Source organism: Anoplophora glabripennis, unplaced genomic scaffold, assembly GCF_000390285.2.
Source record: "Anoplophora glabripennis isolate ALB-LARVAE unplaced genomic scaffold, Agla_2.0 scaffold419, whole genome shotgun sequence".
NCBI classification, from domain to species: domain Eukaryota; kingdom Metazoa; phylum Arthropoda; class Insecta; order Coleoptera; family Cerambycidae; genus Anoplophora; species Anoplophora glabripennis.
This window is the reverse complement of record NW_019416507.1, coordinates 267427-290803: the sequence shown is the minus strand read 5'-3', so window position 1 is coordinate 290803 and position 23377 is coordinate 267427. Positions and strand designations below refer to the sequence as shown.

The 23377-nt window shown below is 29.9% G+C and overlaps 1 protein-coding gene across 2 annotated transcripts in view; it reads left to right on the top strand.

Annotated features, from left to right (window-relative positions):
- Window positions 1-23377, top strand: part of LOC108909685 (probable phosphorylase b kinase regulatory subunit alpha) — a 47091-nt gene that overhangs the window by 1614 nt on the left and 22100 nt on the right. The window contains exons 3-9 of one of the 2 annotated variants that reach the window (XM_018714089.2): window positions 198-350; window positions 1694-1867; window positions 1979-2192; window positions 5976-6085; window positions 18214-18361; window positions 22626-22790; window positions 22850-23017. In XM_018714089.2, coding sequence (XP_018569605.1) covers window positions 198-350; window positions 1694-1867; window positions 1979-2192; window positions 5976-6085; window positions 18214-18361; window positions 22626-22790; window positions 22850-23017 — 1132 coding nt within the window. Of the gene's footprint in view, window positions 1-197; window positions 351-1693; window positions 1868-1978; window positions 2193-5975; window positions 6086-6143; window positions 6292-18213; window positions 18362-22625; window positions 22791-22849; window positions 23018-23377 lie in introns of both variants that reach the window. The other variant, XM_018714088.2, reaches the window with a different exon arrangement.

The window sequence follows — 23377 nt, the reverse complement described above, 5'->3', positions numbered from 1 at the left end:
TCGTCTCTAAGGTATCCAAACTAATCATAATTTTGTTTGAGGATTTTCTTCATATTAATAAGCTTATATTATTTTTTTATGAATATTTGTTTGTCAAATCAGATAAACCTCCTTAAGTAAATAAACTAACAATTTATTAATGTTATTACTATTTTTTAATTGGATGTTTATAGAAAAATTTTGTTGGAAATTTTTAGGATCCTAGAAGGCTTTACTATGAACCGTGGGAACTGAGGATGTTTGAAAACATTGAATGTGAATGGCCATTATTTTTGTGTTACCTCATATTAGATAATTGCTTTAAAGGAAATAAAGAGGTTGCTGCAGAATATACTCAACAACTGGAAGAGGTATATTTTTTTACTTTGTATTATATTTGCCATTTTACTTTTAAACTTTTAGCTTTAGAAATTATTCAAATTTTATAAATAGGTACCTCTATTTTAATATCTTGACTTTTATTTGATACAAAGTATTTTATTTTAAAATATTAAAATTTTATTTAAAAAAGCGATAGGTATCCAATATACAGAGTGTTGCGAACTTGGAGATTTATTTATATGTAATAGGGTATAGGCTTTGAGTAAAGAGGCTGATTCCTATATATTTACTTTAGTAAGACTCCTGAAATTGCAGAAAAAATATTTTATACTTAATCATAAGCACCGTTGTTTGAATAACGCTGATTAATTTAATTTAGATTTATCAAAAACTCAGGCATATGAATGGTACAAAGCATTCAAACATGGTCAAGAAGTGATTGATGATTTGCCATGATCTTCAATGTCTTCAATTAAAGAAAACATTGATAAAGTGAAAGAAATGGTACTTGCAAACCGTTATTATAGTTTGAGAGAATTGGCATATGAACTAAACATATCTCATGCATCAGTTCACACCATTTTAGTTGATGTTTTGGGTATGAAACATGTCCCAACATGGTTGGTTCCAAAAGAGCCATAGGCGCTTTTAGGGCTCTTCACAATATCTATTATTTTTTTGCATAAGCATTAAGCAATACATTTTCTAACTTGATTTACATTTATAAAAAGTGTCTGGAATTAAATAATGGATTTATTTCTTTAAATAAGTTCCATTTTAATACCTATATGTCCATAAATCTATCAAATGTTGACAGTGCCGTGCAAGTGCAGGAAGATATTAGCCGCCGCAAGCCGGGACAAAAAAAGGCATTCTATCGCATACAGACCAACCAACACTGAATGATACAGATTGGATTCGATACTATTTTGTTATCGTTCATATGAACGGGTCTTCATGAACGGATCATTTTAATAATTGACCTGGATGACCCGGGTCGCGAAAATAAACGGATCTTCCCATCACTATTTTCAACAAAAAATATTAGCAAAGTAACTTCTTATAATAAAAATTTCATTTTGATGAGACACGTGCAGACATCTGATACAAACAGACATACTGTTGGACTTTTCTTAGGAAAACGCTTGCACACATACAAATACCGACATCTATGAGTAGCTCCTAAAACTTTAAATATTAATATTAATTTGTCAAAAACTAAATTTTGGAAAAAATGGCACTTAGGCCCTTTCTAATTTCCACTTCAATTATCCATATATATATTTCAAGAATACGATAGTTATATTTAAAGGACTTTTAGTTGTCACATATAATAAGCCAAATTATCAACTTAATAAATATCACTCTATAGATTATGATCAGAACAGAAGAGGGATTAAAATTGGTACCAAAACTGTATTCAGTACCAGCAGAATTTGTTGGAGCTGAATACAAAGAACCTGGAAGTCAACAGAGAATTCCATTAGGCCAATGTCCGTTTCTTTGGGCACAATCTTTGTACATTATTGGGAAGTTGTTACAGGAGGTAGGTGTTGAATTTTTAAAATGTACAGGAAAATTAATAAATACATTAAAATCTAATATTTATGTTTAATCTGAATGAAATAGTTATTTAAATAAATAACATTTGTTTTAGGGATTTTTGGCTCCAGGTGAGTTAGACCCTTTGAATCGAAGATTGTGCTCAGAGAAGAAACCCGATGTGGTGGTCCAAGTAGTAATTCTCGCAGAAGATAACGAAATCAGAGATAAATTGGCGGAGCACGATATTATTGTCCAAACGATTGAAGAAGTCGCGCCTATAGAAGTACAACCTGCAAGAGTTCTCTCTCACTTATATACATATTTAGGTAAGAAAAGCAATACTGTGTGCACCGTAATAAATTATAATTTATACACTCATGCCCATTTGCATTAGAATTGATTGTCAAAAATTTTTCGTATTTGATTTTTCTACAGAATTTGCGATATTTTTTTTATTATATTGCTTCACCACAAATAAATTAATATGTAGGTACTAGGTATAAAATCCAATAATAAATAATGTTATGTTTTCGCTTTCATACTGAACATTCGAAGCTGATGATAACAGTCTTAAATTAATTAAAAACAATTTACTCACTTTTGATCAATATTATAGGCCAGGAAATATAGAGTTGGACGCGACTTTTTGTTTCGGCAAGCTGAATTTATCACTATAGATGCTAAATATTATGTACAATAACATATTAGTTTCCACAGTCATAAAAATGGGGGGAAGATTGATTGTTTACAGACTGGTTAATTGTATAATTTTTACGTAAATTCACGTTTTTCGCTTATAACTTTTTCCGTTCATTGCCACGAGAAAACAGTAAAGTACTTTTTTTTTTCGTCTTCAAAACACCTACAAAAGTAGCCCTCAAGCATAAAAAAATATTGATTAGATCAAAAGTTGTAAACAGAAGAAGTTTATTTATGACTTGAATTAAACATTTATAAACTGCGTTATTATTACCAGAACGTTTTGGCATCACATCCTCTCATTCGCATTCTAATAACTCGCACGAAATCTGGAATCGGTAAGTGAAAAATGTGTACTTGCTTGTGTTGTTCATCTTTATATTACATCTCAATATTAAAAAATAAATAAATACCTGAGAACAACAGTTAGGCCTATTTTTTAAAACCCCAAGATAGATATAAGTAAATTTAATACATTCATAGAAATAGCTTTTACTAAAAGATTACTTCAGTTTTACAAATAAACAAAGTAGTGATATTATTTTTGCAAAATTTGTGATATTTTTGCTAGACTTATTACATTAAATTGATTGCCTGCCATTTCCCGAACACCCCATATAGCACAAAGTATATAGCGATATCTAATTTAATTTCATACATCTCATGAATATAACAAATCATTAAGTATTGGAAACAAACTTACTAGTATTAATAATTTCCATCGAATACACAGTGCAATACAAATTGCTACAGATTGAATACATATTCTTTTTCAAAAAAAAATGTCGAAAAAGTTTGTTGTTTATTTTTCACTTTTATATTTACTTCCAGCTCTGTACATATTTGTAATTTTAAAAATGTTGTATATGACATTATTTGTGAACCTTTTTTCTACAGTAAATAATGTTTAATAAACATATTTAATATTAATATCAGCATTACTTAAAGCTCACAAAAATATGCGGAGATATGCGGTGGTGTACTATATAATTTTTATTTTTTAAATATTATTAAGATCGGATGCACTACAAAGTTCTTAAAAACCAAAATAATTTGGTTTTTGGATCAAATTGTTGAAACTAGAGAAACTGTATCTCATTTAAGGTTTATTTAAAAATAATTTTGGTTATTTGTTAGTTATTTTTATATTTAAAAAATTAAAATTATGATTGTTTCAATGTTTCCGCTGAATTTTACTTTATTTGAACTATTAAATGTTTCCAAATGTGGTTTTTAAAGTACAAAATAGGTACAATGGAAAACAAAAATTGTTTGATAGTTAAAAAATTTATATTTAGTGTCTACTGCTCCTTGAATCCCTTGAAAACCTTGAAAACTCCTTGAATGGATTTAATCTACTTGAAATACTTGAAATCTCCTTGAATCGAACTAATGATCCTTGAAAAATTTGTTCGCAGTCATTTTATTTAATTACAATTTTTAATGAATTTAATTTTTTTCTCCTTATGTTATGTTGAATCCGAAAACTGCTAAAATTCGGATTCAACTGGCTTTAGAAGTTTTAGTCGAGCATAACCACTTTGGTGAACTTATTGTTGAAGAAATTGAAAAGGATTACCTTAAATTTATAGAAAATGACGCTGTAAAAAAAGAATTATTAAAGTTCGATGAGAAAAAACATCAGCTAGATGAATTTTTTATGAAACTGTGTGCTGAGCAAAAAATATCTGGGAATTTTGTCGAATTTGTAAAACGAATAGGTATTAGTATTTTTTCATGGAAATGCTGCTATAGAACGCAGTTTTTCTTTCAACAAAGAATTCCTAGTTGAGAATCTACAAGAACAAAGTCTTATATCTCAAAGATCTGTACATGATTTTATTATTGTTAATAATAACGGTAATGTAAAAAATATTAAAATAACTCATTGTTGCTTTTAAATCCTCTTCTGCAAATCGAAAACAAGCTTTACAAGACAAAAGAGAAAATTAAAGTGAAGAAAAAAAAGAAAAAGAAAATTGGTTGAAGAAGCAGCAGATTTCAAATTGAGAAAAAAAGAATTAGAAATGATAATAAGTGAAAATCAGAAAAATGTAGTACAATATCACCAAAAAATTAAAGAGTGAGATAAACAATTTAAAAAAATTATTCTTATTTTAGAAATTACTTAAATTTAAATATTTTAATTTTGTTTAATTTTTATGGTTCTCAAAACCAATTTAATATAATTTTTTAACGATTATTGTAATAAAATTTTTATTTTAGATATTGTATTGTTATTTTTGTTTAATAAATATAATTAAATTCCTTCAATATAATATAATTTCAGTGTATGTTGTAAGTGTACAAATTATGATGATCACGTTTAAATTTTCAATTTTTCAGTCATATATTTTATCTTTAGAATTATAGTTTTACAATCTTATTCTATCTTAATGTGATACTTAATAATCGCTCGTATGTGTTCGACATTAAATTTTTAAAATCAGAGAGATGGTCAGATAGATGTTTAATTTTTTTATATGTCGTGAATGCGGAGCGCACCTTCATCTTCAAGTTAAAAACTATATTTTGAGTAAAGAAAATGAAAAATTTCGAGTAAATTAACATCGATTCGCTTTTACAAAGAGAAAAGTGTTTACCCTAGAAAAATGTACTTCCTTGAAAATGAATTAAAATCAACCCTTGAACACCTTGAAAACTCCTTAAATCTGAAAATAAAAATTTAGTAGGCACTGTATTTAATTATTAAATTTCATTTTTAAGGGAACTGTATGTTTTAAATTTAGTCATTCGACAGACTTAAGAATGATTTTTATAAAATAATAAAATGGCAATAAAGTCTTATTATTTTGTTTAAAAAAAATAAGTTTACTAACATGTGACTGATTATTGTATTGCAGAGGTTTGTTTGATTTTTTTTTAATGTCCAAAAATACAAAAATTGGATAAAGACCAGAAAAAACTAAATCTATAAAAATGTTGCTAATAAAACTATTTTTTTCCATGTAAGTTCAATGAAGTTTTGAACAGGAATTTGAATTCAAAATTCCCAATAATGAAATTACTTTTATTTCCTATAAACAAAACTGTTTGGATTTGATTTTCTTTATTTTCCTTAAAGATATTATACAAATGTCAGATTATCTTAAAAAATCATTTGAAAACAATATTTAGCAACAAAAACTCGTTTAGGTAATGATAATAGTACATAAAAATAATAAATCATTCTGTGGAGGATTATTTCTGTTGCATTAAGTTACAAACTACTTTTGTTTGTGGAAATATCATTTGACATAATTTTTTAAGTAAAAGCAATATATTCGATTAAGTTTTTTTGATTTTGTGAAATAATCCTTTAAAACGATTGTCAGTAAATTTGTTTTGAAAATAGATTAAAAAGTGATGTCTGAAATGTTTGGGAATTTAGTTTACCTTTGTGTTTACAGGAAGAAACAAAAAACTGGGTTTATCGGGTAGAAAATCCAGAGATGTGGGCATTCTTTCCACCAGCAAGCTCTATTCCCTGGGTGATAAGATCTTTGCGTTTACTCCACAGGTAAATTGAAAGTATATATATTTTTCCTACACCCCACTATAGATTGTGTGTTATTCAGTTTACGGATATGTCACACAATTACATAGCCTCCGACTACGAGCTTATGATTGATATTTGCAAGAGTGAAATAAACTTTTTGAAGTCCAGCTGGCAGAATATGCTAGGAAGGCCTTTGGTGACCATAACCTGTCGGACGTTGCACTTAGGTATTAGATTTTGCCAAAGAGTTGCTTTATCAATTTGATCCTTTTGAGTAACAGTTTTCGTTTGATAATTAATCATTCCATTTTTACATTTTTACTGGCTATTAATGGTTTAATTCTAAAGGCTTAATTCTAGATTATTAAAAGAAACATAAGGGTATTAAAGAAGTATATACCTTTTCAAATTACTTGCGACGCTGAGTAGGCACAGAATTTGTCTCAAATAGTGTCAGTTTATTTTGTGAGCAGAACAGGTTGAGCTATAAAGCACTTCAAACTGTATAAGAAAGGCTAAAGTGAAAAAACTTAACCTAACTTAAAATGTGTTAAAAATTGTGTGGTTCACTATTTGACTTTACCACGCAACAGGCAACGGCAATGTGGTTGGTATTAGTTAAAGAAACAGACTAACACAAAAAGTGGTGTTTTTATAGATTTATAAAATAATCTTCAGAAAAAATATGTTGGAAATTGCTGAAGCAAGAAATTCTTATTTATTGCCGAATATATCAAAGGAATGATATATTTTACGTTTTTTGGTATCCTGGGTTAATATACATATAAACAATTTATTCAGTAGTGTGAACATAAAGATATTTGTACGAGGTGTGACCTAAAAGTATCCAATCTGCGTTTATAACTCCATGCTGGCATTATTCTTTGTCACCTGGCTCGTGGCATCCTTTGAAGTAATCCTCAAAATTCGCAGGGGACTATGTCGGGACTATACGGAGGCTGGCAAAGTTCTGTAAATTTGTATTTTGCCAAAAATACTGCAAGGAAAAATTTAGTCGTCTGACATCTTGGAGCATATCCATGGTACACAACACCTTCATAATCGAAAAAATACTCAACATGGTCTTGACATTGTTCCCACTTTGACGTGCTTTTTTCGACCGTGGCTGGGATGGAAGCTTCCACTGTGAAGACTGTTGTTTTGTTTCGGGATCATAATCATAAACCCACGATTCGTCACCATTAATGATCTTTTTAACCTCTTGAATGCTTATAACGTATATAATTGGCATGAGCAAAGTCAATAAATAGTGATTGTGACGGATATATGCGCTGCCACACTTATACTAAATGTGCGGGCAAAACAGGATTTGATGAAGTAGCAAATATATCTAAGTTATTTGATTTTATTTTATTTAATCATTTGGATCAGTCTGTTGCGGAATTGGAAATATTCTGCCATTCATGTTATGGCGAATATAAGAACTACAAATTATTTCGATTTATGCATTTTATTGTTAATAAAACGAAATGATTACGTAATATCAAAATGACATTTCCAATATGCGGTCATAGTTATTTAAAATGTTAATTCTACAATATTACGTATAATTTTTCATATAATTTTATTTAAAAAAAATAACTAAAAAGTGTATGATGTTTTTTAAAATGTCAGTCTTTGAAACTTAAAGAGTGACTCTGAAAATCGCCCATTTTGACAAACTCGTAATTCGTTAAAAATTTTGTGCCAAGTTATTGTATATCATTAGAACGTGTTACTGGGAAAGTTCCAAGATGAGTTCAGTTTTGGTTTTGGAGATATGAGTGATACATAGCATAATACTCGTGATCTCATGTATCGAGCATATCATTTTGAACCTTTAAGATTCACTGTTTTTTAGATCATCAAGGTCAAGGTGGTTACTTAGGTTTTCGGGGTCGCTGATTACGAATCTAACAATCTAGTACTGCGCATTTGCCTGCAATAGAGTTCTGCTTGAAATAATATAAAGGTTTGCGCAATTGGCCGCCCAAGCACCATTTTCAATTGTGCAAATTTGATCTCGGATTCATAATCAGCGATCCCGAAAACCCCTGTATACCCAGTTTGGTCGAATTTGGTTCAATTTAAAAAATCGCCATATTGGATCCGCCATCTTGAATTTTGAAATTCTGACTTCAGATTCATAATCAGCAACCCCAAAAACCTGAGTAACCACCTTGACCTCAATTGACCGCAATTCTATTGTAAACTGAATATGACGTATATATCCGCTACCGCAAAAAGAGATGAAGCCAGCGAGGAGTGCACTTCTCGCAATGGATTAAGATGTTCAAGAGGTTAAACACATTTTCATCATTAGCGACCGTTGTCCTGAGCGACTTCAAAGAGAAGGTTTTTCTGCTCTACCGTGAGCAATTTTGGAATGAATATTGCACACACACGATTCGTTTCCAAATTCTAGGTTAAAATTCTTCAATCGCAAGTCGCACATGCTTGGTATTTTACAATGTTATCGTGCTCGAAGGTCGGCCAGAACGCTGTCACTGTCAACAGATGTGCTGACATTTTTAAACCACTTGTACCACTATTTTATCTGTGTTTTGCCCATACACTCATCCCCGAAGGCCTTCTGTATCATTTCAATAGTTTCCACACAACTCTTTTTGAGTTTAAAGCAAAACTTGATGCAAATTCGTCGGTCACATCTATCTGTCATTTCACCACAGATAGAAATAATTACTACCAGTGTCTAGAAAATCAACTAAAAGTCAAACGGTTAGTTGCCATAATTATACTGTGAAATTTTTAGGAGCTATTCGAATATGTTGTGTTACCACAATCGCTGTAAATCGCCACATTTGGCAACTCTGCTAACACGGCCTGTTGGTAACTGCGGCAGCCGGCGAGTTTGTAAGGAATCACCAGTTATGCTCGTACCCCACAGAGGCTTGAACATTCTGGTCGGATACTTTTTGGCCACATCTCGTATATATATATATATATATCAGTCAATATTCTACTAGCGATATTAACTGACCAATACTATAATATTAACTCAAATGTTGGTATTAAATATCCTTGGTGGTTAATCCTTAATTTCTGAAAAGTATTTTAAAAATTTGACGTTTTGAGAAAAAAAATTAAAGATAAAGATGGAGTAATCAGCAATTTGGACACATTATTCAATGATCAGAACCATATTAAAGCTGCGAAATAAGCAAACATTACAAGCTCCCAGCATTTTTTAAAAAGGTAAAAATACTTAATGAAGTTCAAGATTTTGCCAGGAAATTTAAAGAAATATTGCTACAAAAAAATACTGGTCATAAGATACTAAAAATTTTTAATGTTTATGGTTCAATTTTTGTGAATTTCTGTAGAGAAAACACCCACCATTTCTTTATAAAATATATATTTTGTTATTAGCTCTTTTATTTTAACTATATTTTAAAAGTATTAAGCTAATTCTAATAAATTCAAAAAATTCTATCGAATGATGTCAAAAGATGTTCTTATAGATACCAACAACTAAGTATGCAAAATACGAGGATGGCCAGAAGTATGGAATAAAATTCATATCTTTTGAATGAGTTAATTTTTTTAAAACGCCGAAACACGTTAACTGATTTTGATTTTTTCCCATCTTTCGGTTATATAATAATTAATTTTTCTTCAACCCCCTAACCCCCAGCTACCCCTACTTTTTTTTCAAATGGAAACATAAGGCATGAGGGGGCTCGTTGAAAAGCTTATAGAAAACCGAATCCAGCCATACCAAATAAACAAGTTTTATTTTTTCAATAACAAGTTTTTTTTCATTTAGAAATTGAAACAACTAGATAATTTACAAAAATAAACTCAATGTCGCAAATGCTGAAAATGTCCTCCATTCACTATTTGGCATTCTCCAAGACGATAGTAAAAGCTGTCCACAGCATTCTGAATGACTTCAGCTGGTAAATTATGCATCTCCGCCCTAATCTTGTTCTTTAAATTCTCAATATTATCCGGTCTGTCCTGGTAGACTCTTTCTTTCAAATATCCCCAAAGAAAATAATCCAGGGGTGTTAAGTCGGGGGATCTTGGCGGCCATTCAACTGTACCCCGTCTACCAATCCAGCGATTTGGAAACATTTCATCTAAGTATCTTCGAACATCAATACCAAAATGTGGGGGAGCGCCATCTTGTTGGAACCAAATTCTTTCATTCGGTATATCTGGATCAATTTCATGAGGGAAAATCACAGCTAGAGCAGGTATCAGGTCAAATGTTAGGAAATCCAGGTAGCGTGCGGCAGTAAGATTTTCTTCAAAAAAGAATGGGCCCAAGATTCTGTTGTTGATGATACCTGCCCATACATTAACTTTTTGTGGATGCTGCGTATGCGATTCGCATGTCCAGTGTGGATTTTCCTGGGACCAAAAGCGATAGTTGTGCCTGTTAACCACTCCATTTAAATAAAACGTAGCTTCATCCGAAAAAAGTACGTCTCGTTGAAAACCATTATTGTCGTCACACCGTCTCATCATTTCCTCACAAAATTGTAATCGCCTATCATAATCGTCTTCCAAAAGCTCTTGGACAAGACATACCTTATAGGGGTGGTATTTCTCTTGTTTCAGAAACATTCGAATTGCAGTTCGAGAAGCATCGTGATTGCGGGCCAATGAAACAGTTGAAGTATGAGGATTTTCAACAAGTTCTAATGCAATGTCTAATTTCTTTTCTTCATTCAAAGCACGTGCCCGTCCAGTTTTGGGCAAAGTCTGTACTGTACCGTGTTCCTCAAATTTGTGAAATATTTTACTAACTGTCCCTTGCGAGATTTGGTTTTCGGGATATTTCGCATTAAATAAATCGCGCACTTCAGCCTGACTTCTTATTTTGTCTCCACATCCAAGCAATATCAAGATTTCGATGCGTTGCCTTTCCGACAATACCATTGCAATTCAGTAAATAACTTGATTTTGACACAATAGTAACGTTTCGAACTCCAATTTACAACTAAAGCGAAAAATTAACCAGAAAGCCTGGCAAGTAAGTGGTGCCAAAAAAAACGCAACATAAAAAAACAAATCTTTTTTGCGTTAGCAGTGATAGGTACAGTTTCAAATTCTTTATTTTATTATGTGCAAATTCATGGAGGATAACACTGAGATAATTAATTAAATTTTATTTCATTTGTTAAGTAGGTGTTTTATACAACCCTAAAAACCTTGCTATTGAAAAAATAAAACTTTTTTATTTGGTATGGCTGGATTCGGTTTTCTATAAGCTTTTCAACGAGCCCCTCATGCCTTATGTTTCCATTTGAAAAAAAAGTAGGGGTAGCTGGGGGTTAGGGGGTTGAAGAAAAATTAATTATTATATAACCGAAAGATGGGAAAAAATCAAAATCAGTTAACGTGTTTCGGCATTTCAAAAAAAATTAACTCTTTCAGAAGATATGAATTTTATTCCGTACTTCTGGCCATCCCTGTATATCTAATCTTATAGACAAGATTTTTAGCTGATGATATTACTAGAAATAACTACTCTATGGGCTAGCATTGAACTGAAGCAGCTAGTAATTATCTAAAATACGAATTAAAAATTATTTTTCTAAATAATATTAATACAGAGCCTTCATAAATGTTCACAAGCCATATGGCCGTCAAGCTTAGGCAACCAACATTGCAGGACTCGTATTGTCAACTAAAAATCCCTAAATCGTAGCATTACAAGTATTAATAAATTGGTTACAATGAACAATGACCAACCATTATGTCTACGCTCGAGATAATGTGATCGTTGTTTGGTTGAATAGAATGTTGTGAAAAATTACACTAATTACCAGCCGGTGAAACAGAATGTTGTGTTTTAATGTAATCTTATTGTTTTTTATCATTTTTATTTTTAGCAAAATGCAAAATGTAATTGCAAATGTAAAGGACACAAAAGTCTTCATACAAAAACACATACCTACACACAAATCTAAAAATTATATTATGTCATTTGTGTGTTTTGGAAATAATTGTGCAAACCTTTTCGAGGACCCAGGGTCGGCAACCCCTAATTAAATTTTTTATTTCGCAAATTTCTTACGAATTTTTAACATAACTTATAACAACAACAACGTGTCGTTCTTTAATTATACTAAATTTTACTAAATTTCTTCTACATTTGAGATTCTTCCTTGCGCCTGTTATTTTAATTTTAATAAAAATCAAGGGATAAATTATTTGGTAGAAAAGAGTATTAAGTAGTAAAACATTTTTGAATATACAGGATGTTTTATGTAGGGAAACTGATACTCAGCTGGCTTATTTTCTATGAAATCTCTTGAATCTGTTTTTCACAGTGCTTAGTTTTATGACATATTTGAATTCTTGAATATTATTTTAGGAGGAATTTCATCAGGCTTCCATATCTAATTCTAAACATTTTAATATATCCCTTTTTTAGATTCTGATAAGCATTTGACCATGAAAATATCATGCTGAGATTAAACCATCAAAATCCATTTTTTTTAAATTAAACATCCTGTATATTTCTACAATTTCAGATACAGAATTCTAATCATTTTTGCTTTGTGTATGTATATTCACTATACTTATTAAATTGTTTTGACTTAGAAGGAATTTTATAGTAAAAACTAAGAAATTTAATTAATTTTAATATTTAGCCACTTAATATTTGCAAGTTAACAGAAAAACAATTTTAAACATTTCGACGAGTTAATGGATATTATATTTTATGTTGAAATAACATTTTGCTATTATTTGAAATTATGTAAAAAAAATAATTACATAATTTTATTTAAAAATATTATTTATTTGTATTGTATTTGTGGGAATTGTACGGTGCATAATTATTGTTTTTAAAGTTAAATGAATATTTCACCTGGTTTGTTTGAAATTAACCAATTAACCAATTAATTAATTAATTAATAATTTGTATTTCTAAGTGGCATCCTATACAGGGTGGTTTTAAAAAATGAGGAAGCTTAAATGCTTCCATATAATCTTAAGACTGAAATATAATAAATATACCTTAGTTCTTAGTTACTTAATTGGGGAGTTACATCAAACAAAATATTTTTGTACCTCCTAAATCAATTAATCGATTATATTAACATGCAGTACAATAAATCGTGTATCCATTTTTCATTTCCAGTTATGATCATGCAAAAAACCTTTCACTTTACATATGCAAAAACGCCATTTGATGTCTTTCAGCTTCAACTTGTACGGCATCCAATGTCCATGCTTTTGAATCATTCTTAATGCTTTCAAATGTTTTGAAATAGTCTTCATCTTCAAACTTCACTGTCCCGGTGCGCCAGAGCATTCTTTTATCCTCAACATCAAAATCATTATTTTTGAAATGTCTAAACCAATCTCTGCATGTAATTTGTCATGTGCAAATTTTTTTTGAATAAAGTAGTGTAAAATTCGTCGCAAATACTTAAAAAAAAAGTTTATATTTCGGCAAAACAACATACATTGAATTTTATTTATAGTACTTCTTTGTAGGTGCATTACCATTTTAAACCCCACATTTGAATTTATGGTAGCTCTATCTGTTCACATATTCAACTTCCCATTATTAAATTTTATAATTGACCAAAACAAGGGAAAATGCACTAATAATAATTATTATATTTCTTTCTAATGTATATGTAATTTTAACCAGTGACTTCAGATTTTTATTTTTATTTTATTATAACAGCTCGTCACTGGAGCTACATATTGAACTGATGTTTTATGTGTTAAAAGTGATATATGCTAAATTTGAAGATAATGAGTTTGCTGATTTAGCAGATATAAAAATATTTTCTTGGTTTTCAACTTCAGCATCCTGTGATTCGCAAATGAAGCTACTTTGGACTAAGACAAACAGGGTGTCCAGAAATTGTGAGCAAAAATTTTTTAACAAAACTCATATTTAGTTACATAATCCCAAAGTAATTATTTTTGTTTTGTTTAATCTAATTTAAATCAAATTTGGTACACTTATTATTGGTAATAAACTAACACCTGTCAAAGAAAAATTGTTAAGATTTTAAAGTTCTGAAGGGCTTTTGTTGGACAAAAAATTGATCACAACTTTTTTGGTCTCTGTATTCAAAATATTAACAATTTAATGTTGCAAATCATTAAGAAGTCTTATGAAAATGTATATTTACATTTTCAATTTCCCAGAAAAAATTCATTTAAATCTGCCATGGTACTTTGCGGTTGGTTTTTTCAGATTTGAGTAAAATATAATTATTTTTGAATTTTACGATTTATATAAATCAGTTTAAAGATAATTTGGCATAATTGAATGCTATTAGAAATGTTAAATAACATAATATTCTTATATGTTGAAATTCTGTATTGTTTATACTGGAAAATAGTAAAATAGTAAGTAAACTTTAGTTGGTTTTAAGGCTGCCTTGAATAGGGTTGCCAGATTTCGGGAAAAAAAATCGGGACGCTAGGTCGTTTTCCGGGGTTCTCCAAATTTGGAGCATTGTAATGTTTTAAAAACTCAACCCATTTTTTATCTGCTCTTAGAGTTTTGAACTCTTTATTTGTTGAGGATAAAAATTTTTATAACAGAACAAATTCTTCAAAAAGAACGTCTACATCTATTCCATTTATATTAAAGCTACCCATAATATTCATAATATTTTCAAATGTAGCCACAACTTTTAATGCCATTGCACTTAAATTACTAAATTTATTTTCTGTATAATTAAACCATTTGTCTAGATATGTGATACATTTTTCAAAAAATATATCAGCCTCTTTTTTTTAAATATTAACAGTTATATCATCACTGCACTTTAGCAAAACTTGAGATGCTATAAATCCGTAGAACCTTTCTTCTCGTTTATTTTGTAGAGAATCTTTTAAATCAGACATTATAGAATACAAATCCAAAACTAGACAGTCTTCACTTTCTAAAATTTTAATTGCATTGTTTAAAGTATTACCAACATTAGTAATTATCCCTAAATATGCTTCTGCTAATTCATGTTGGAAAAATTGTTCAAGTACAACTGGTGGGTTATTTAAAGAACAAAAATAGGATTTGAGGGGTTGAAAATTTTTCAATAATCTTTCTACTGCTGATATTAAACTCAGCCAAGGAGTGGGCACATGCCTTAGCATTTTCAGACCATTCTACTTCGCACCATTCAAATAGTTCTTTTAAAGCCGTGACTTTATTTGTTGAAGAGCTAAATTCATTAAAGCATTTGATAATTATAACTTCTATATCAAATTTCAACGCCATTTGTCCTTTTTTTCCAGCATTATGTATTATGTGACAGATGCAACCAACTGGTATAATATTTTCATTATTTCTTTTGAGTTCTGTAAAAACACTGACTTTTCCCAAAATTGACAGATGCGTTATCTGCTGAAAACGCTGTTACGTTTTTAATATTGAGTCCATTTTTTTCTAAATTCTCAAGAAGAGTTATCGAAATGTGCTGTGATTTTTCGGTTTCTAAAGAAAAGAAACTTAAAAGTTTTGATTGTACACCATGACATTTGTTAAAATATCTTAATACAAGAGGAAAAGTTTTTATATTTCCTTTATTGGAGGCATCTGTTCCTATCGAAAATTGGTGGTCATTTTTTAAATCATTTAATAAACTGTTTTTTGAAAATATTGCTAAATTTTTTTCCACAATTTTTAAAGCTTTGGTGCGGCCACAAGAATATTTTTGGGCAATTTCTGAATCCGGGAATAATAATGGAAATAACTTTCCTGCGCAATCACTTGAGAGATAACTATGTGCATGCTTAATGGTATGGTAGACAAAAGCTGTTTCTGCTGCCGTCAAAAATGTATTTTTTTGTAAAAAACGAAGTTTTAGAAGTAGAAGGTGCTGATAGCGCATTTTTATGTTTTTCACTTTTTATATGTTTTTTAATGTCATTTTCGCCACCATGTGTTATTGAAAATTGAGTTCTACATACTGTATAATACCAATTTGTCAGTATTTCCTTCTCATATGTATGGATATTTCGCCTTCCATATTTCTCTGAATTTAGAAGTCCTAAGTAAGAATATATTTCTGTGTAATATAGTAGATACTGTATATTTCCATTAGTTACTCACCTTTTGATTTTAACTATTTTTACATGTTTTAGTCGATGCTGCTTTTCAAATTCGTCTGTATCCGTTTCATAAAAATCTGAATTATTATTTTCCATATTTCTAAACCACGACGCTACAAGTAACAGAGTCAACAATTGAAAATTGCCGCCTCAGTTCCTTTTCATTTGTAACCCGCAACACTTTGTCATTATATGTCTATTAGGAACGTTTCAATATTCAACCAACAGATGATATATTCTCGGCATGCGTGTTGGTTTGCAATCGTAAACTTCTAAAGCGGCATTTACACAGCACTCTTGGAGTAAAAGGAATTCTTATTATGCCTGGGGAAAATATACGCACATTCTTTTGTATTTCGGTTCGGTTGGTAAATCGGGATTTTATATGTGTCCCGCCTTGTGTCAAAGCGGGACGCGGGACATTCATCTAAAAATCGGGACCGTCCTGCCCAAATCGGGACGTCTGGCAACCCTAGCCCCAAAACATATGCTTTTTTGAAAAACAGTAAATTTTATCAACTTGAAACATGAAGACATTTTTATTTTCATAATTTTTTTATAAAACTGCAAATAAAGAAGTTATGATGAATTTTCTAATCAACAAGGACCATTAAGAAAATAATCTTTTTTTAAATTTTTTCTGTCAGGTGCAGTTTGTAACAAATGTATCAAATTTGAAAAAAAAAATTGTTTGACCGAAAAAAAGTTATGGCAAAATATTAATTTAAAAAAATTAACTAAAATACTGTTGTAGCAACTCATACCATTATTTTTATGGGTGGAATCGTCCCTTACATTTTTTGCTCACAGTTTCCTAACGCCCATTTCATCCAATCATCATATTTTGACCTCTAGACTGTTTGATAACATATATGTTCCTTTTTTTAAATACAATAGATTTCTTCCCTTATCTAAATCGTCTTAAATACCTTTGTTTGCCCCTGTACATACCATGGCATTTGTTTTGGTATGTTAATTTTATACCATTTTATATTGATTAGTGTCATGACCTCTCTAGGGCAACAAAATGATTTTCAACAATCGCCTTAAAAACAAAAGTCATATTATGACACAAGGTTGAAAAGGAATTTTATTGATGGAATAGATAAAGGGAAAAAAATTACATGCTGCCATTTAATATGACAAATTATCGAGTCAAGGAACAAGAATTCTTTATGTGAATAAAAAACAATTAGACACTACATACAAGGTGTAACTGTGAGTGGGTGTCATATTTATACAGAGGCATCCTTTGTCCATTTTAGAAACACATATCAATAATTTAATGTTTAAAATTCCATTGTAATAATTTTTTTAAAACATTTTTTAGTAATTTTCGTACCTCACCGCTGGACCATGCTAGTGTAACCTCAAATAACACCGCACTTTAGTTGCAGCGCATGCACAATTCCACACCATTCGCTGCGAGATACTTTTGTTGAGTGGGTGTTCGGAACACAAACAGTACTTAACAAGTAACGTAGCAAAAAACTCTTGCAGTAATCAATAATGATAAATGAAATACACAAAATAAATAGTCTATTGATGGCTTCTAGCGATGAAAAACATTCAAATTCATAGTTAGAAGTACCGTCCAAATGCGGAACAACAACTGATCCCCTTCGCTTCATCACCGTTGACTCGAACTATCTCCCTTCACTTGCACTGTATTGCCTACAATTCATGTATTTGTAGTACATGCATAGTATAGTGGCGACATGCACAAGTATTAAAGTGCATTTTAAAAAACTAATTATAACTCAACTCTTTATTTGATTTAAAAAAAATTATTTCAGATTTATATTCAGGGAAACACATACTATTTCCCCTAAAAAACTGACCCCCACTTAAAGTTACACCCTGTATATTATCTTTTAAAATAGCAAAATGGCAGAATATAATTTATATATGTCTTATATCCTTACGAACTACTAACTGAGTTTCCCCTAGGTAAAGTCTGTGGCTTATTTCCTGACCACAAATTAATTTGTATATATTCTGTTCATTAGTGCTTGTCCGAAATTCTTTTGCTAAGAGGCGGATTTTTTGTTGGTGTGTGTTGCATGTTTGTCCCTCCGGGTGGTTAGAATTTTGATATGGAGGAATACTACACGAGCTATGACACCGCCCTTTTGGCAGACAAAGTTGTCGCCCACTTGGCCTTCTTAACAATGAGCTGGCGCAACATGCTTGGTAGACCTACCATTTCGCTTGTCGCTACCAAAAACCTCTTAGGTAACGTCTATTTGGAAAAAGATTTTTTATTGCTTTCATTGATTTTTATTAAAATGCAGTGGTAGTTGTAGGTAGTTGCTTAGGATTTAATAAGCACTTGTAAAGCCACAAGTTAGTTATAATCTAGTTGGGAATTTATAGCTTTATTGACATAAAATAAAATTTAATTTAATATGTCTAAATTTATGTTTGCGAAAATGTGGAGGATTCTATAGAATGTCTAAATTTATTATTGTTATACATATTATCGAACTTTAACTTTCTTAAAAATAATCATTTTTAATCAAAAATGAAGTGTTTAACTATGATATAATATAGGGTGTTTCATCAAAATTGGGTGAGAGATTATTAAAGTCTAAATAGGTAGATTAAGACACATATGTCTGCTTCAAATGTTTGCAGGATGTCAAAGTTGAATATGTTTGGAAGTGGCAATATTTTGAACACCATTTTACCAATCTTGTTGAAAATTTCAGCAATTGTGTATTTTACAGTGAAAATTTAAACAGTTTTATTTATTTGTGCTCATTGATAGAGGGCACTAGTTACACTTTACTTGAGGAGCAAATGTGTTCTAAACTTATTTGGTTTTCACAATTCAATAATTCGGATTAAAAACAATGACTAATTAGTAAAAATGGCATGTCAGTGGAAAGTAAAAACTCAGTTGTTTTGGGCATAAAAATCACTTTTTATGTCTGTATGTTACTCAGCAGTTCATTTTAAATTTCATTTTCAGGATATAATAAGAAGGGTTTACTTACATTTCCAAAACTGATACCGCAGATTGACTGAAAAAGACTAATTCTAAATATGTGTTAGATAACCTAAACATTCAGAAAAGGAAAAAATTATTTAAGCTGCTAAAAATGAAGAACTTTAATAATAAAGTAACAGTTTTAGTATGTCATTTTTTCACTTGCATTTTGAATTCATGTGTCCCTAAATTAATTTGCATCTTATTTAAAATCTATGTCTAATTCATGTTGCACCCTCTAAGGTTGTTGATAATTTATAAATTGAATTCGAAAAGTAGGTAACAGAATTACTGTATTTAACCATACAATGCTATGTAATATAAGCTTCCTACTTCACCAGAAAGAAAAATTTCAACCAATCATTAGTGTGTACAGGAAATATGAAATAAGTAGTTGAATGGTCAATACAGGGTGTCCCGCATAAGAATCGACACAAGGCAGGTGCATGTAGGGGTGTCCAAAATATTGTAATTTAACCAAACTTACATATATACAAAGCTGCACCCTTGAGGAGTTAGTAGCCCCCAAAGTGGGCCCTTAAATTTCGTAAAAAATTTATATCTGCAACACTACGGCAGAAGAACCAAATTTGGTACATGATTTAGGTTTATTACTGCTCTTTGACTATGATTTAAGGTGGCCATATCCCTGGCCGAGAAATGGTGAAATTTCTGGCATTTTTAGGTACTGAAATCTTGAAAATTAAAACGCGTAGAACAAAAGTAAGCACAAAAATAAAATCCTTGATGTTTTGTTTATTCAATGTTACCATTTAAATTTACCCAAATAAAATAATAACTAAAAAAAAGCGTTTGTAAAACATGCGTTTTCTGTTATCCTTTTATTATTTATTTTAAGAATTATTTTCACGTACTTATAAATAAAAGTAAACAATTTTATATGTAGGACTAAGCAAGTAAATGTTATAAGAATATTTACATGTGGAGTTATGTCTAAAAAAGTTAGTATTTTCGTAGATTTCAGTACCTAAAACCTTGATGGTTTGATCGTTTTTTGCACCTGTTTATTCGTTTTACTGTGGCGTCTTTGAAAATACTCAGGTGGCATGACATAACATTCCTATTATTTAATAAGCTTTAGATTATTCAGTTATTAAATGTTTGAAATTATTTGTCTTTGCGGAAAACACTATTTAAAGAATATGGGGCCCTTAAAGTTAATTTTAGCACTACAAGGTGTTCATTGGGGATGACTCACCCCTAAAATTGTACTGAACTTTTTTTTCATTGACCGAATTGAAAAATAATAATATTAATTCACAGCAGAATTTAATTTTAAAAATTTTTTTACTCTTGTTAAATTTTAAAAAACTTTATGCTTTTCAGGAAAAACCGTATTAACTGAAATTTTTCAATTTAATTTTAAAAGTGTTCATTGGAAAATAATCAAAAAGTCAGTAGTAGGTAATGAATTTATCTTTCAAACTTGTCAGTTAGTAATAAAATTATTTTATTTCAATAATTGCCTCTGATTGTTGTTGAAAAAATATCAGTTACCTGTTATTTTTATTATTTATTTGTGTTTTTTACTTAATGCAATTTTCTCTTATTTAATTAGGAGAGAAGTGAAGTAAAATTTATTTGGCCAATTGTCAAATTTGAAAGATAAAGCCTACTACTGACTTTTTAATTATTTTTTAATGAACACTGTTAAAATCTTGTGTCAGTTAATATGGTTTTTCTTGAAAACCATAAAGTTTTTTAAAATTTAACAATTTGGTCAATGAAAAAAAAGTTCGGTACAATTTTAGGGGTGAGTCATCCCCAATGAACACCTTGTAGTCCTTCAATTAACTTTAGATCACAGTCAAAGAAGACCAGTAATAAACCTAAATCATGTACCAAATTTGGTTCTTCTGCGGTAAAGTGTTGCAGATACTTATTTTTTTCGAAATTTAGGGGCTAATAACTCCTCAGGGGGTCAACTTTGTATATAGGTAAGTTTGGTTAAATTACAATAGTTTGGACACCCCTACATGCACCTGCCCTGTATCGGTTCTTATGCGGGACTCCTTGTATATCTATATATTTTTATTCACAGATGCTATTTGACAAAGATTGTTTCCTATGGACAAATATAATTTGTGTACTATCTGTAAAATACATTTTTACAATATTAGATTATTGTAATGTTGATGTAATATTGTTTCTCAGAATATTGTAATGATGCCTAAAATACTGATAAAACCAATAATATGAATTGCTTTTTATAAATAAATAAATCTGGCAAAAATCATATTTCTGTAAAAATTTATTTTTATAGCAGGATATTTTTTAAATATATTTTATGCAATCTTTTAGAAATTAAAAACTGTACATTACGTTTTTATATTTATGTATTTATATGTTTATTTAAACCATTTTAGTAAAACAATATACTTCCAGAATGGAACCATTTTTGGTTTCTTAATTTTAGACATATTGATTAATTTAGACTTATAAGGGTTTTTATCTTTTAAAACACAAGAAGTTGATAAAATGATTCTAAAACTCAGAAGGTGTTAGAATTGTGGAAGATTCTTTGGTTAAACAACTGACCAACAAATAAAAAAGGAACCAATAGTTATTCTTTTAATAAAAATGACATTTAAAATTATACTCAAGATAAACACTTTTACTTTGCATAAATTAAATCAAAGTTAAATAACAGATTTGCGAGTTAAATGGTTAACATAAAGTGAATCAAATGGAAATCAAAATCTGAAATTAATTATCAGCTTAATTGATGAAATAATTTCTGAAATATTGCCAGAATTTTTTTTATAATTTGGACACCTTTTAGACTGAAAAGAAGCACCATTTAATTTAAGCCTCTTGCCTAAATCACTCTCAGGAAACCCATTAGATTGTGTTCTATTCCTTATTAATCAAACACCCTGTATTTAATAGACACAACCCTTGTACTATATAAATATATTTCAAATTATTATTATTATCGAAGAAAACATTTTTATAAAACACTGTTTTTTATATAACCAATTAAAAGTAAATTTGTTAGAATAAACCCCAACAGAATCATATCTAATATGTGGAATGTCAGTGACAATTAGTTTAAAATATTTATAATTATTAATTTATCCACTAACAGTAAAAATGTACTAAGATGAAATTTGACATTGATTTTGATCATTCAAAACTTTGGAAATAAATTTCATAAACTGTAATTAAAAATAAAGCCCCGATGTCAGAAGTTATGTTACATATTGAAAAATAACTAGAAAATGTTCTTGTTTTTGATTATTTAAAAACTATATCATTTCTTAGTTTCAATTGCCTTGCAGTATTTTTTCATTGCTTGTTTTTCTTAATTTTTCAATTTCAAAGTTGCTTTTTAGGATCAAAATATTTTGTGCATGTCAAAAATATGTTTGTTAATATGCTTACGATTTTCTAGCAAAGGATTTATCAATAGATGTTCGAAATGTAATTTGCGACGTCTACTGATTCCTTGCCAACAGAATTTTGATGTGATTTGTATGATTGTAGAGGATGGAAAACTACCACTGGCTATGATTACAACCATGAAAAAGCTTAAATCAGGATACATAAATGGAACTCGAGTAACTCTAGGAAACTTAAATGAATTTTTAAGCACAAGCTGTATCACCAACCTAAGTTTCTTGGGATGCCATGAAGACGGATTACCAGATAGTAAGTAGTAAGATTAAACACAGATATAAATGTTTATATTATTTTTTTACTGCGTACAGAATTGAACCCTCAAGTTCATTCTTATTTGGAGGAATACTTGGTTAAATCTTTGTCTCACAAATCATTGTTATTGTTGACCTCTGGAATTCGACCCAGGACCAGAAATTTGAAGCGGAGAATGTCAGTGCGCGGAGCTGTTAAAAAAACCAGATCTATTAATGTTGACTGTAAGTATTTATTAACTGAAGGGATGAGATTTTTTGAAGGTGCAACATTTCTAACTTCTTTCTGAAATATTAAGTTGTTATAAATATGTTGCGTCTTAAAATATGTAGCATTTATATGTAGTATACTTTTCATCAGCAGATGATATTTTCATGCATCCACAACAATGGAGTAAGTATTATTTTATTATGCAAGTGTATGAATGTCTTATAGAAATAGTAGTAATTTAATTATCAGAAATGAATTGAAACAAGTCAAAAATGAACCGTCAAATTATCAGAAAGGATCAAATAAAAAGAATATTGTTTATTATAAAGACTAAATTAATAATTTATTTATTTACATATTGAAACAAATTTTAA